Source organism: Leptonychotes weddellii, chromosome X (genome assembly GCF_054177405.1).
Source record: "Leptonychotes weddellii isolate Sample4059 chromosome X, ASM5417740v2, whole genome shotgun sequence".
Classification (NCBI taxonomy): domain Eukaryota; kingdom Metazoa; phylum Chordata; class Mammalia; order Carnivora; family Phocidae; genus Leptonychotes; species Leptonychotes weddellii.
In genome coordinates this window covers 35,444,782-35,456,768 of record NC_138385.1, presented here as the reverse complement: position 1 = coordinate 35,456,768, position 11,987 = coordinate 35,444,782, and the positions used below count along the sequence as shown (strand labels likewise).

General features: G+C 36.4%; 1 protein-coding gene across 2 annotated transcripts in view; it reads left to right on the top strand.

The window, feature by feature from the left end:
* Nucleotides 1-287: 287 nt before the first annotated feature.
* RADX (RPA1 related single stranded DNA binding protein, X-linked) overlaps nucleotides 288-11,987 on the top strand; it is an 81,135-nt gene continuing 69,435 nt past the window's right edge. The window contains exons 1-3 of one of the 2 annotated variants that reach the window (XM_081808470.1): nucleotides 288-1,158; nucleotides 9,742-9,884; nucleotides 11,014-11,206. In XM_081808470.1, the coding sequence (XP_081664596.1) occupies nucleotides 516-1,158; nucleotides 9,742-9,884; nucleotides 11,014-11,206 (979 nt within the window). In that variant the 5' untranslated portion in view covers nucleotides 288-515. The remainder of the gene's footprint in view (nucleotides 1,159-9,741; nucleotides 9,885-11,013; nucleotides 11,207-11,987) is intronic. The other variant, XM_081808471.1, reaches the window with a different exon arrangement.

Genomic DNA, 11,987 nt, shown 5'->3' with positions numbered 1-11,987 from the left:
ATTCATGTATATTAATGAACTCTAATTTACTTTCTGTAGCCGGCCCAAGGCCCCAACCCCCAAACACCTGAGCCAAGACTACTCGTACCCCGCTTCCAGCCACTTCCTCTTTTCCATTGCCTCTCAGCACTCTCCTTTCTAGAAGAGCCACCAGTGCTCCTCCTCCTCCCTCTTGCGACGTTTTGGGAACCATGGCGACCAACGCTGTCCCTCCCCCTCCTCCTCCCCAGACGACCCGGCTGGCACCAGGTGGGAGGATCTGCTACGTAACCGCGCGTGTGACTGCCTAGTAACAGTGCCTGCGAGTTGGAAGCGCGCCGAGAGATGGGTGGGGCGAGAGAGCTGACGCCGGCACGCGGAACGTCTTTGCAGCCTCGCTTCGGGGGCGGAGCCTTGCCAGTCAGCGGGAGCAGAGTAGCTAGCGATCGTCGCCCAAGCGCGCGGTTTCTTAGTCCTCAGCTTTGGACCGGGCAGCCTAGCTTTGAGGAGTGAAGAGAGTACGCAGTTACCCCACAATGTCTGGTGAGTTAGGTCAGCCTCAGGCCGGCCCCTCACATGCCGGGCTAGATTTTCCGAATCCTGAGAGAAATCGGGCTGGGGTCCCGGGAGGGGTGATCCGAAGGGCCGGTGCCCATGGGCGCAGGTCCTGGATCCAAAAGGTTCTTGAGCAGATAACGGATTCACCTCTGCAGTGGGTCACCCCGTCGGAGGTGGTGCCTGTCGCTGTGCTGGCCGTCCAGAGGTACCTGTTAGAGGATGAGCCACGCGACACGATACCCAAACCTCCCCTTTACTGCTATGATGTGACGATCTCGGACGGGGTGTACCAGGAGAAGTGCTACCTGGACCCCAGCCTGAACTTTCTCGTATATAAAAATATTCTTAAAGTTGGCATAGAAATGAAAATTTCCAGAGTCTCGTGCCTTTACAACGAGAAAAGATTAGGCCAGGGGATCCTGTGCATAGATAACGTCCACTGTGGGGAGACCCTGGAGGCTATTTCTCTAGAAACTCCATTCAGAAATAGTGCGCACGAGGAGGTACCGGAGAGGCCTTTAAGAGGCGGGAAGAGTCATTACCTGGCCCTGTGGAATAACGAAGATCCATATGGAGATATTTGGTTAACCAACAAGCAACCCGAGGAACACAATTTTAACAGTAAGTAATTGGAGGGAATGATGGAGGGGTTAAAAAATAGTTTTCGGGAGCTTGCGTTAATGGGAAAGGAAAGGAGGGTGCATTGGTATTGTTCATTTCAAGCCGCGAGTGGGAATAAACAAATGCTCCTGGATGTCGAATTGGCGCTCCCTTAATGAAATTTGCACAGCCCGTGTCTTGCTTTGATTATTCAAGTGGCCATTCAGGAACTGTCTGAATACATCTCAGATTTAATCTGGCATATATACTTGTGTGTGCGTTTGCCTACGGTGGACTTATCTTTCGTTTCATTCCCATTCCACTTGTGGAAATAGTACTTTCTGTGTTGGTTGGCGAGTGTATAGATTTGAATTTGGCATAAAAGTCGTAAATATTCGTGGTTTTGCATGTTTTAACCTTCATTCCAAAAAGGATGTTCCGTGATTTATTCCTTAATAATTTGCATTAATGAAACGCCATTTTTATGTCTTTGAGTGTAGCAGTTATGTAAATACTGCTTTTTTGAATGTGTGATTTTTGTGGACAGGCTTGGAATTTTCATTTTTATGTTTCTTATTGCGTATCACGGACAATACTGACCTGAGAAGTTTAATTCTTCCGTACCACAAGTAGGAAGTTAGCCTGAAAATGCCTGTTCGTCATCAGCAACTGCTGTAAAACATATTTTATCAGGGATGGAAGGGGAATGATAGTACTATAGGCATGTACGTATATGGAATGGGGACCAAATAAAACGCAAAAAAAATAAAATAAAGGCGAAAGTACTCAAGGAAGAAAGATAATTTTCTACATTTAACGGCTTTTCAGTTTTTTTTCTTTTTACATTGCAGTCATAATATTAGCTCATATATAGTCTTGCTATGACGTGTATCAGCAACAGGCTTGAAAGTGAAAAGACAGAAGGATCAAAAATACGCAATTAAAGTAATATCCAGTTATAAGGGAAAAAAGATGTTATAGAAATGTGTGGACAAGGATGATTTAAATAACTTAAGCTTTAAAAGCAAGATAGTAATTTCAGGGATGAAATAATGGAATGATTTTTATCTCAAGCATGGAATAAGGCGGCACTGCATTACTACTCTTAAGTGTTGATCATTTTTATTTTTACGATTGAATACATAAATGAAAAATTGGTGTCTAGAAGAATTAAGAGGGGAATAATAATTTGTAAAAATATATTTCATTTTTCTGACTATGAAAGTGATATCCATTATTGAACACATATTTTTATTACAAAAGGCAATGTCCATGTGCTAAAAAATCCAAACTATATTTAGAAGTATATTGTTGGCTAGCAAGAAAAAGAGCAATACAGACTGAAAAGCAAACACTTACTGAACACCTAATGGGCAAGATAATATTAAAAGTACTTTATTTGTGTAGACATAAAAAAGTATATTGTATTAAAAATGTAAGACCCAGGTATAGTAAAATTTTGATAACAAAATCTAGAAGGGGGTATATAGGTGTTCTTTCAAGTTTGCTGTATGTTTAAAATTTTCAATAATAAAATGTCGGGGTGGAGTGAAAGACCCCTTTACCTCCTCCTCCTATGCCTTCAACTTTCCTCTCAAAACTCCAAAGGTTCAGCAGTTTGGTGTGTATCACTGAAAAAAAAAAAAAAATTCTGTGGCGTGGCATGATTTGTTGTTTACACTTATCTCAAGCATCTTTAATGTACATCTGCACATACACACTTCCACAGTAGGGGTATACCATAATTTATATAATCATGCTCATGTGAATGGGTAATTATCAATTTTAGGCAGTTACTGGTTTTTCAGGTTTAGATCCAGCACTGAACATCATTAGGATATACACATACTTGTTCTTTATGTTCAGGTATTTCTGTTAAATGGATAGATTCCTAGAAGTGAAATTGCTGGGTTAAAGAATATTTAAATTTTTTAATTTGATGGATATTGATAAATCATCTTCTGAAAAGGTTTTACCAATCTATATTCCCCCTAACATATGGATGAATGCCCATTTCCCCATATTGTGCTAATTTTAAATTATATCTCTTGACTTCTCTGATTTCTTTGCTAATGGGTGGTATTTGCTATATATTGCATATTACATTCTCACACTCTGTCCCCTTTCTTTTAACATTGTTTATGGTGCATTTTTGTGCTTTTTTAAAACTTTTCTATTAAGGTATGATATGTACAAAGTGTTAAAGTCTTAAAAATACAGCTTGAAAATAAAGCTTGAAACCATCCCCACCCCTGCCCCCAGATCAAGATACAGAACATTTTAAGCATCTCAAAAGTCTCCCTAAGGCCCTCTCCTGGTCAATATCCTACTCCAAAGGTAACCAATATGGTGATCTAAAAGACAGCTTTTCAAAATGGAAGTTAGATCTTGCCAATCTCCTGTCTAAATCTCTCCAGTGGCTCCCCATTGCACTTAGACAACAATCCAGACCTCCTATCAGGGTGCGCAAGGCCCTGTGGTGTGGGCAAACTTTCTTTAAATGGCCAGATGGTAAATCTTTTTGCCTTTGTCGGTCATATAGTCTCCAGTCACAGCTATTCAACTTGGCCAGAGTATAGCAAAAGCAGCCATAGGCAATATGTAAATTAATGGGTTTGGCTGTTTTATAGTAGAACTTTATTTACAAAACCTGGCAGCAAGCCAGATTTAGCTCAAGGGCTGTAGTTTACGGACCCCTGCCCTGCCCAGTCCCCTTACTCACCTCTCTAACCCTTCTCCTCCACCATTTTGTTTCCAGAATACAGGCCTTTTTTTTTTTTTTAATCTCAAACCTCCTTGCTCTTTCCTTCCTCTAGTATGTTGCTCCTGCTTTTTTCCTCTTTCTGGAAAGTTCCTTCCCATCTTCAGGTTTCAACTCGAATATATAAAATATGTTAGAAAAAGTTGTTTAAAAGGGCGCCTGGGTGGCTCAGTTGGTTAAGCGACTGCCTTCGGCTCAGGTCATGATCCTGGAGTCCCGGGATTGAGTCCTGCATCGGGCTCCCTGCTTGGCGGGGAGTCTGCTTCTCCCTCTCCGGCTCCCCCCTCTTGTGCTCTCTCTCTCTCTCACTCTCTCTCTCAAATAAATAAATAAAATCTTTAAAAAAAAAAAAAAAAGAAAAGGGTTGTTTAAATATGTATTCCCTCCCCATTTATTGTTATTGCATCACCATGGAAATGCCCTTCATAGGATTGATAACACTCTGAAATTATTTTTTCTGTTGTTTTCTTTTTCCTCCCACTGATATAAGATCCATGAGGGCAAGGAGTCTGTTTTTTTCACCACTGTGAGGCATTTCTCCTATACCCAGAACAGTGTCTGCCATGTGGTAGGCGTTCAGTAAGTGTTTGTTGAATAAAGGAATGCATAAAATAAATTACATTAATGGATTTTCTAATGTTGAACCACTTTTATATCTCTATTTGGTCATGGTTGTTATATTTACATACATATTTAAAGTGAATTTGTTCCATAGATTTTACTTTTTTAGGCGGTTACTATTTCAGCCCAATATTGATATCAGGTTAATTAATATTAGCTAGTAGAATGAGTTGGGAAACTTGCCTGTTTTTCTGTGCTTACAGAAATCATTTGTTCACTGAAGGTTTGGTAGAATTTACCCCTAAAACTATTTGAACCTGGGGCCGTGGTCCAGGATTGGGGGTTGAGAGAATGACTCCTTTTCAGTTTCTCATAGAAAAAGTAATGAAATCAATAACACTTCTTCTTGAGTCCATTTGTGAGAGTTGATATTTTACTAGGAAATCTCATTTCACCTAGATCTCAAAGTTGTATGCAATAGTCTCTATTTTTAAATTTTAGTTTATATTTTTAAAATATTTTAGTCTTGTTTCATCCTCTTTTACATTCCTAGTATTTATGTGTTCACCCTTTTTTATGGTCATCCTTGCCAGAGGCTTGTCTATTAGTATTTAAAAAAAACACTTTTAGCTTTACTAATTAAGTTTATATTGGGGAGATGTTTTCTACTTTATTAACACTATCTTTAATTTCTTGTATTTCCTTTGTTCATATTTTTTTGTACTACCTTCTTAAGTTGAATGCTTGGTTCACTTATTTCCTTATTTCTTTCTTCCAAAAGCTTTTAAAATTCCAAAATTTCCCATGGATACTGCTGTGGCTGCATACACTAGGTTTTGAAGTGTAGAGATTTTATTTTATCAATTTTTACTCATTACTCATATTTTCTGATTTTAAATTTGAGTTCCTCTTTATCCCTCAAAATTTTAGAAAAAGCTTACTTATTATATATGAAGTCTATTATAACAAGTTTTTAAATTATTTTAAAGATTTTATTTATTTATGTTGAGAGAGAGAACTTAAGTGGGGGGTGGGGGAGGATGAGAAGGGGCAGAGGGAGAGGGAGAAGCAGACTCTCCTCTGAGCAGGGAGCCCGATGCGGGACTCGATCCCAGGACCCCAGGATCATGACCTGAGCCAAAGGCAGCCACTAAACCAACTGAGCCACCCGGGCGCCCCTATAACAAGTTTTTAAATTTTAATTAAAGTATTGCAGTTCTTATTTTAAATCGATTTTATTTGCCCATTTCTCTGAGAGGAATATTGGCTTCTCTTTATGACAGTGGTTTTGTTCATTTCTCTTTGTATTTCTAAAAGTTTTTGATTTAAATGTATAATGTATAAAATTTTATAACAGTAATATCTTGTTGGTGGATTTTTAGCCTTTTATCAGTATGGAATTTTTTTGTCCTTTCATGCCTTGCATTCTATTTTGTCTTGATAGTACTACTTACTACTGCTGCTGTCTTTTAGTTGGCATTTTGGGCAGTGGTTCTCAAACATGAATGGGCATCCATATCACTTCAAAAGTGTTTTAAAATGCAGATTTCTGGGCCCCACCACCAGTTTCTGATACAGTAGGTCTGTGGTAGGGCCCTAGAATTTGCATTTCTAAGAAGTTCACTGGTGCTTATGATGCTGGTGGTGCAAAGGCCACATCTGGAGAACTGACCTAGTGTATGTATCTTTGTCCATCCCTTTATTTCTATTTTGTTTTACATTTGTCTTTTTAAAGAAATACATAGCTAAGATTTGGGGGTTTTGACCCAAACCAGTTTCTTTTTCTTTTAAGAGATGGATTTAATCCAATTAAATTTAAAGTCATTAATGATGTTTTTGTACCTGTTCTCGCAGAACTACTTTATGTTTACTATACGGCATGCCTTATTTTTTTTTTTCCTTTTGCAAGATTTAAATTTCTTTTTCTTCTAGTGCTTTAGAAGTTATACATTAATTTGTATTCTCCTAGAGGTTACCCTTAATGTTTCAACAAAATTATTTAAACTTTGATTTTTGTGTCAATCTCCAGAATTATTCACAATTTATAATATCTTCCTCTTGAATAATACAAGGTGTTTAGGACTGTACTTAGTCATGATGCAATTTGGCATTTTGCTATATGGGTTTGAAAGTATTTGATTGAGGATATTTACCATCATAAATGATTTGGATTTATGGGTTTTTTTTTTTTTTCCTGTGTACTATTTTTGTCATAATTTTTCAGGATTTATCTATGTTTATAAAATTAATTGTTAGAACCTGGTGCCATTTTTAGAGGTCATTATTTGTGAACTTTTTCACTTTCTTCCATGGATATTGACCTATTCCAGTTTTCTTCTGCTTAAGGCAATATTGATAATTCATATTTTCCTAGAAGATTATTAATTTCACTGATATTTTCAAGTTTAGTGATATATAATCACATATAATCATATTTTTCTCTAGGTTTATAGTTGATCACATTTCAAACATATTTTTGTTTTCTGTCTTCATGGTTGCACTTGTCAGAGGTCTACCTTTTCATTAATTTTTCCAGGAATTGGATTTAACAGTTCTGTGTTTTTCTAATACATTATTTTCAGCTCTTTATTCCTTTTTGCACTCCTTAGATTTATTCTTTTGCAGTGGTTTTCATTGTATGGTTCAAGGACCTCTAGAGATGTCCCCAAGACCTTTTCAAGGGATTCACATCAAAACTATTTTCATAATAATAATACTAAGACTTCATTTACCTTTTATCACTTTAATTCTCTGAAAGTATGTGGTGGAGTCTTCCAGAAGCTACAGGACATGTGACATTGAAACAGACTGAATGCCAAAGAAATATGAGTATCCAGCTGTCTTCTATTAAGCTAGACACTAAAAAGATTTACAAAAATATAAACTAGTGCTCCTCTTCTCACTAGATTTTTTTGTTTTGGAAAATAGAGACATTTTTCAAAAATATATATATATTTATATTATACATAATAGGTTTATTGTTTTTAAGGGAGTTAATGAATAATTTTTTATTTCTTAGTTTTACTTTATAATATGGCAAGTGTTGATAGATATTACCCACATAAATAAAAGCTTTTTGAGGTCTTCAGTAATTTTTAAGAATGTAAAGACTCCTGAGACCAGAAAGTTTGAGAATCACTGTTCCATAACTTGCTATCTAACATTTTATATTGAATATCCAGTTTATTTTCATTCTTTCTTTTGAAAATGAACACATTTTTGTGAATTTATACAGATTCTTCATTGTCTATGTATAGCGTGTAATTTCTTTTTGGATTTGAGAGATATGTATATTCTATGAAGTTTGTGAGTTAAAAACCCAAACTGGGAAAATATTAACCAGGCAGATGTCTGATCAGAGCTAACTCTGTGGACTCAGTTATAGTGGAAGCAGTGGCTTTTAGAACTCTGGTTTTACAAAAGCATATAACTCTTGAATTTATTCTAGTTAGTGAAAGCATGTGTGCCTTCATTGACCAAGAGTGTTCCACGTACATTTCAGATAATTCAGAACTGATCCAAAATTCATCTGACCTAATTAAAAAGGAAATCAGTTATGTCAGAGAAAATATTAGGACCTATGATTCTGAGCTATAAATTTTTTGGAAGAATGTAGAAGGAAAAGTATACAAGATATCTGAAGACTAAAAATAGTATGTTTTTTATGATACAGGTGTAACTACAACATTCCACTTAAATTCTTATTAAAAAGAAATTACAAATATGGTTTTCATACCAAAATGTTGAGTAGGTGATACATTATGTAAATTAAAATAAGTGGGAGATATCTTGTGAAATAAAATACTGGAATAAATACAAATTCAGGTTTTGAAAGTTGGGATTGGACTATGAGAGAGCAAAATGTAGACGGAATTGCAGATGGAACCTCTCTTAACCCAAAGAAGAATAAAATAAAAAATACAAGTTAATCTTTTAAAGATGGTGAATAGCTTTTAAGCAGTTTTTGTATTTGCCAGCAGGCATGGAGATTAAAATTTCAAAGTAAATTGTATGACATATGAGAAGATAAGGAGTACTATGTAGAAAAATAAGACGGGATGAGGCATAAGAAAAGGGATCGCTTTTCAATAGGGTAGTAAGGGATAACACCACTGAGAAAGTGACCTTTGAGCAAAACTTGAAGGAGAGGAGGAGGGAAGTCACTCTGGTATCTAAGAAGACATTCCAGGGGCACCTGGGTGGCTCAGTCGTTAAACGTCTGCCTTCGGCTCAGGTCATGATCCCAGGGTCCTGGGATCAAGCCCTGCATCAGGCTCCCTGCTCAGCAGGAAGCCTGCTTCTCCCTCTCCCACTCCCCCTGCTTGTGTTCCCTCTCTTGCTGTGTGTCTCTCTCTGTCAAATAAATAAATAAATAGATAATCTTAAAAAAAAAAAAAAAGAAGAAGACATTCCAGACAGAGGGAACAGCAAGTGCAAAGGCCCTGGTACAGGACTATGCCTGGCATGTTTGGGAAATATAGAACTTACACATATAAAACTACGGTGAGGGCAATACAGAAATACGTCATAAAACAATTCTATAAATTAAACATGTAAGTGCTTGGTAGAGGGAAAATATTCCATGGCATTGAGTTTCTCCCACAAAATTTCTTAAGGGAGATGAGTTTATTGAAGTATAATTAACATACAATGTTATATTGGTTTCAGGTGTACAATATAATGATTTAACTGTACTATACATTTCTCAGTGCTGATCAGAACATGTGTTCTTTTAATCCCCTTTATCTGTTTCACCCATCCCCCCACCCAGGGGGAGATGAGTTTAGATCCAAGCCTTTCAGGAAGTAATTACCCAGTTTGACAAGGCAGAGGGCATTCAAGATGGGATAGTATATTAGTTAATATAGGTTTTTACCTTTGTGCCAGGCACATAGTAAGGCATATTTATGTATTAGCTATTTTTTTTAGAGAAAGAGAATGCATGCGCGTGAGAGGGTTGGAAAGGTGGTAGGCAGAGACAGAGAAAAAGTCTTAAGCAGGTTAAGCAGGCTCTCCACACCCAGCGACCCTGAGATCATGACTTGAGCCGAAATCAAGAGTTGGCCACTTAACTGAGCCACCCAGGCACCCCTATATATTAGCTATTATTATTAAAGATAGCATGTATTATTAAGTTTTGTACGTGAGAAGTATATAGACTGGCCTAGCTGGTGAGTAGAAGTTGCTTTGGGGATGATCTAGCTACCATTTTTAAATTACAATTTTTAAATTACATGACATATTAAGTAGGATTTTTTTTCTATTTTATTTTTTTATTCTAGATACCAAAATAATTTCCCTGTCTCACCTTGAAATGACCTGGGCTAACAGAAGGAATTTTCCTGCATTGCTTGTGAGAATCTTACATAAATCGAAACTGCGATACTATGGAAAACCTGATAAAAAGATGATTGAGCCGTACCAGGTATAAGTAATGACAAGATATTACATGTTAATGTAATAGTTATAGATTATAGCTTATAGACCTGACTCCATATTAGGATAATTTATGTTCAAATAATATTTTATAAGTTTAATTTAATAATTTTTAAAACATACATAAATGTATATTTCAAGGTATTTTTCTATAACTTCTTACACAAAAAGAAATTCTTTCTGTATTGGTACCTTGTAGTTCCCTGATTCAACTGGTCTCCTTCACGCTTTTTTCTGTATCTTCAGCCTTTTCTTCTCTACTGTGCTTTCTACACCAGCATAGAGACATACTCTAGTCTTTCATTTTAAAAAATACAAAAATCTCCTTTGACCTCAGGACTCCTCTATTCCCTCTCTTCTTCTCTTCTGGCAAGCTCCTTGGAGAAGTAGTCTCTGCTAGATGTTTTCACTTTCTTACCTCCCATTTACTTTTCAACACAATTAGTTTGACTTTTTTCTTCAGCTGGTCACTCACTAGAGACCTTCTAATTGTCAAATCTAGCTGATACTTTTCTGTTATCTTGACTCTCTGTGCCACAGAATGTCATTGAGAACTACCTTCTTGATTTCTGTCCTGTTTGGTTTCTTATTTAACATTTTACCATATTTTCACATGTTATCAAGAATTATTTTAAGTGTTTTATTAAGCCTTCATTATAACAGTTATACATACTTTGAGGGAATTTGGGAAATGCAGAAAGCTATATAAATAAAGCTGGTAAGTAATATCACCCCAAATTCTACCAGAGCCACTATTAATATCCAAGTGTTTTATTCCCTTTTTTTGTATGTATATATCATGTCTACATACATACATAACATATATATGCACATATCTCACATCTATGTGTATATGTATGCATATCCTATATTGCATGACTATGTCATATATTAAATTATCTTACAAAATGGAAATCATATTGTACATACAATTTTGTATCACTTAACATTTCCTTAAGTATTTTCTATCACTAAAAATCATAACTTTTCATAGTTACAGATTGTATCATAACTTATTCAGTCATTCCCCTATAGTTTTGCTTTCTTGTTCTTAAAATGAGAATGCCCTGAGATAAAAGTAACAAATATGCATGTGCTATTTCACTCTTTTTTTCTAGACCTTTTTAGAAGTTGCTGACAGTTCAGGCACGGTGTCTGTGATTATGTGGAATGCCCTGTGTCCTGAATGGTATAAAAGTTTGCGGGTTGGTTTAGTTCTTCTGCTTCAGGATTATTCTGTTAAAAAGAGTTACCCATTCAGGATGCAGCCTCTACCGGTGGATCCACAGATCAAACTAATTTCTACAATGGGTTAAGTATTCGATAAATTTACTGTTTTATGGCTATTTTGTTTGTATAAATTTGTAAAGTACCATATCAGCCAAAGGCTCCTAAAAATTGCTGAATCTGTTAGAACGTGGGGAACTTTTAAATTCCTTTATCTATACAAATTTTAAGCAATCACTTAATAAATTATTTATTATTGCATTTATTAAGAAGAAATAGTGTGAGATATTTATTGTTGATTAATGAATGAGCTCCACTTAGGATGTACTTTTTTTGTTCTATTTTTGTATTATAATACGAAATTAATGACTTGAATATACTTTTCTGTTACTGTAAGGTGCTATTCAAAAAGGCTTTTGTCAGCATTTTACTTTGAAATAATTTCAAACTTGGGCGCCTGGGTGGCTCAGTTGGTTGAGCGACTGCTTTCGGCTCAGGTCATGATCCTGGAGTCCCTGGATCGAGTCCCGCATCGGGCTCCCTGCTCGGCAGGGAGTCTGCTTCTCCCTCTGACCCTCCCCCCTCTCATGTGCTCTCTCTCTCTCTCATTCTCGCTCTCTCAAATAAATAAATAAATCTTTAAAAAAAAAGAAATAATTTCAAACTTAGGTAAAAGTTGAAAGAATAGTACAAAGAACGCCATATACCCTTTACACGGATTCAACAGTTGTTAACATTTACCTTTACTTTATCATTCCCCACCTCTCTCTATATAAATATTTGTCCTCTGAAACATTTGAGAGTAAGTGGCAGCCATCACACATACCCCTTTACCTCAAAACACTTCAGTAATATTTCAGTGTGT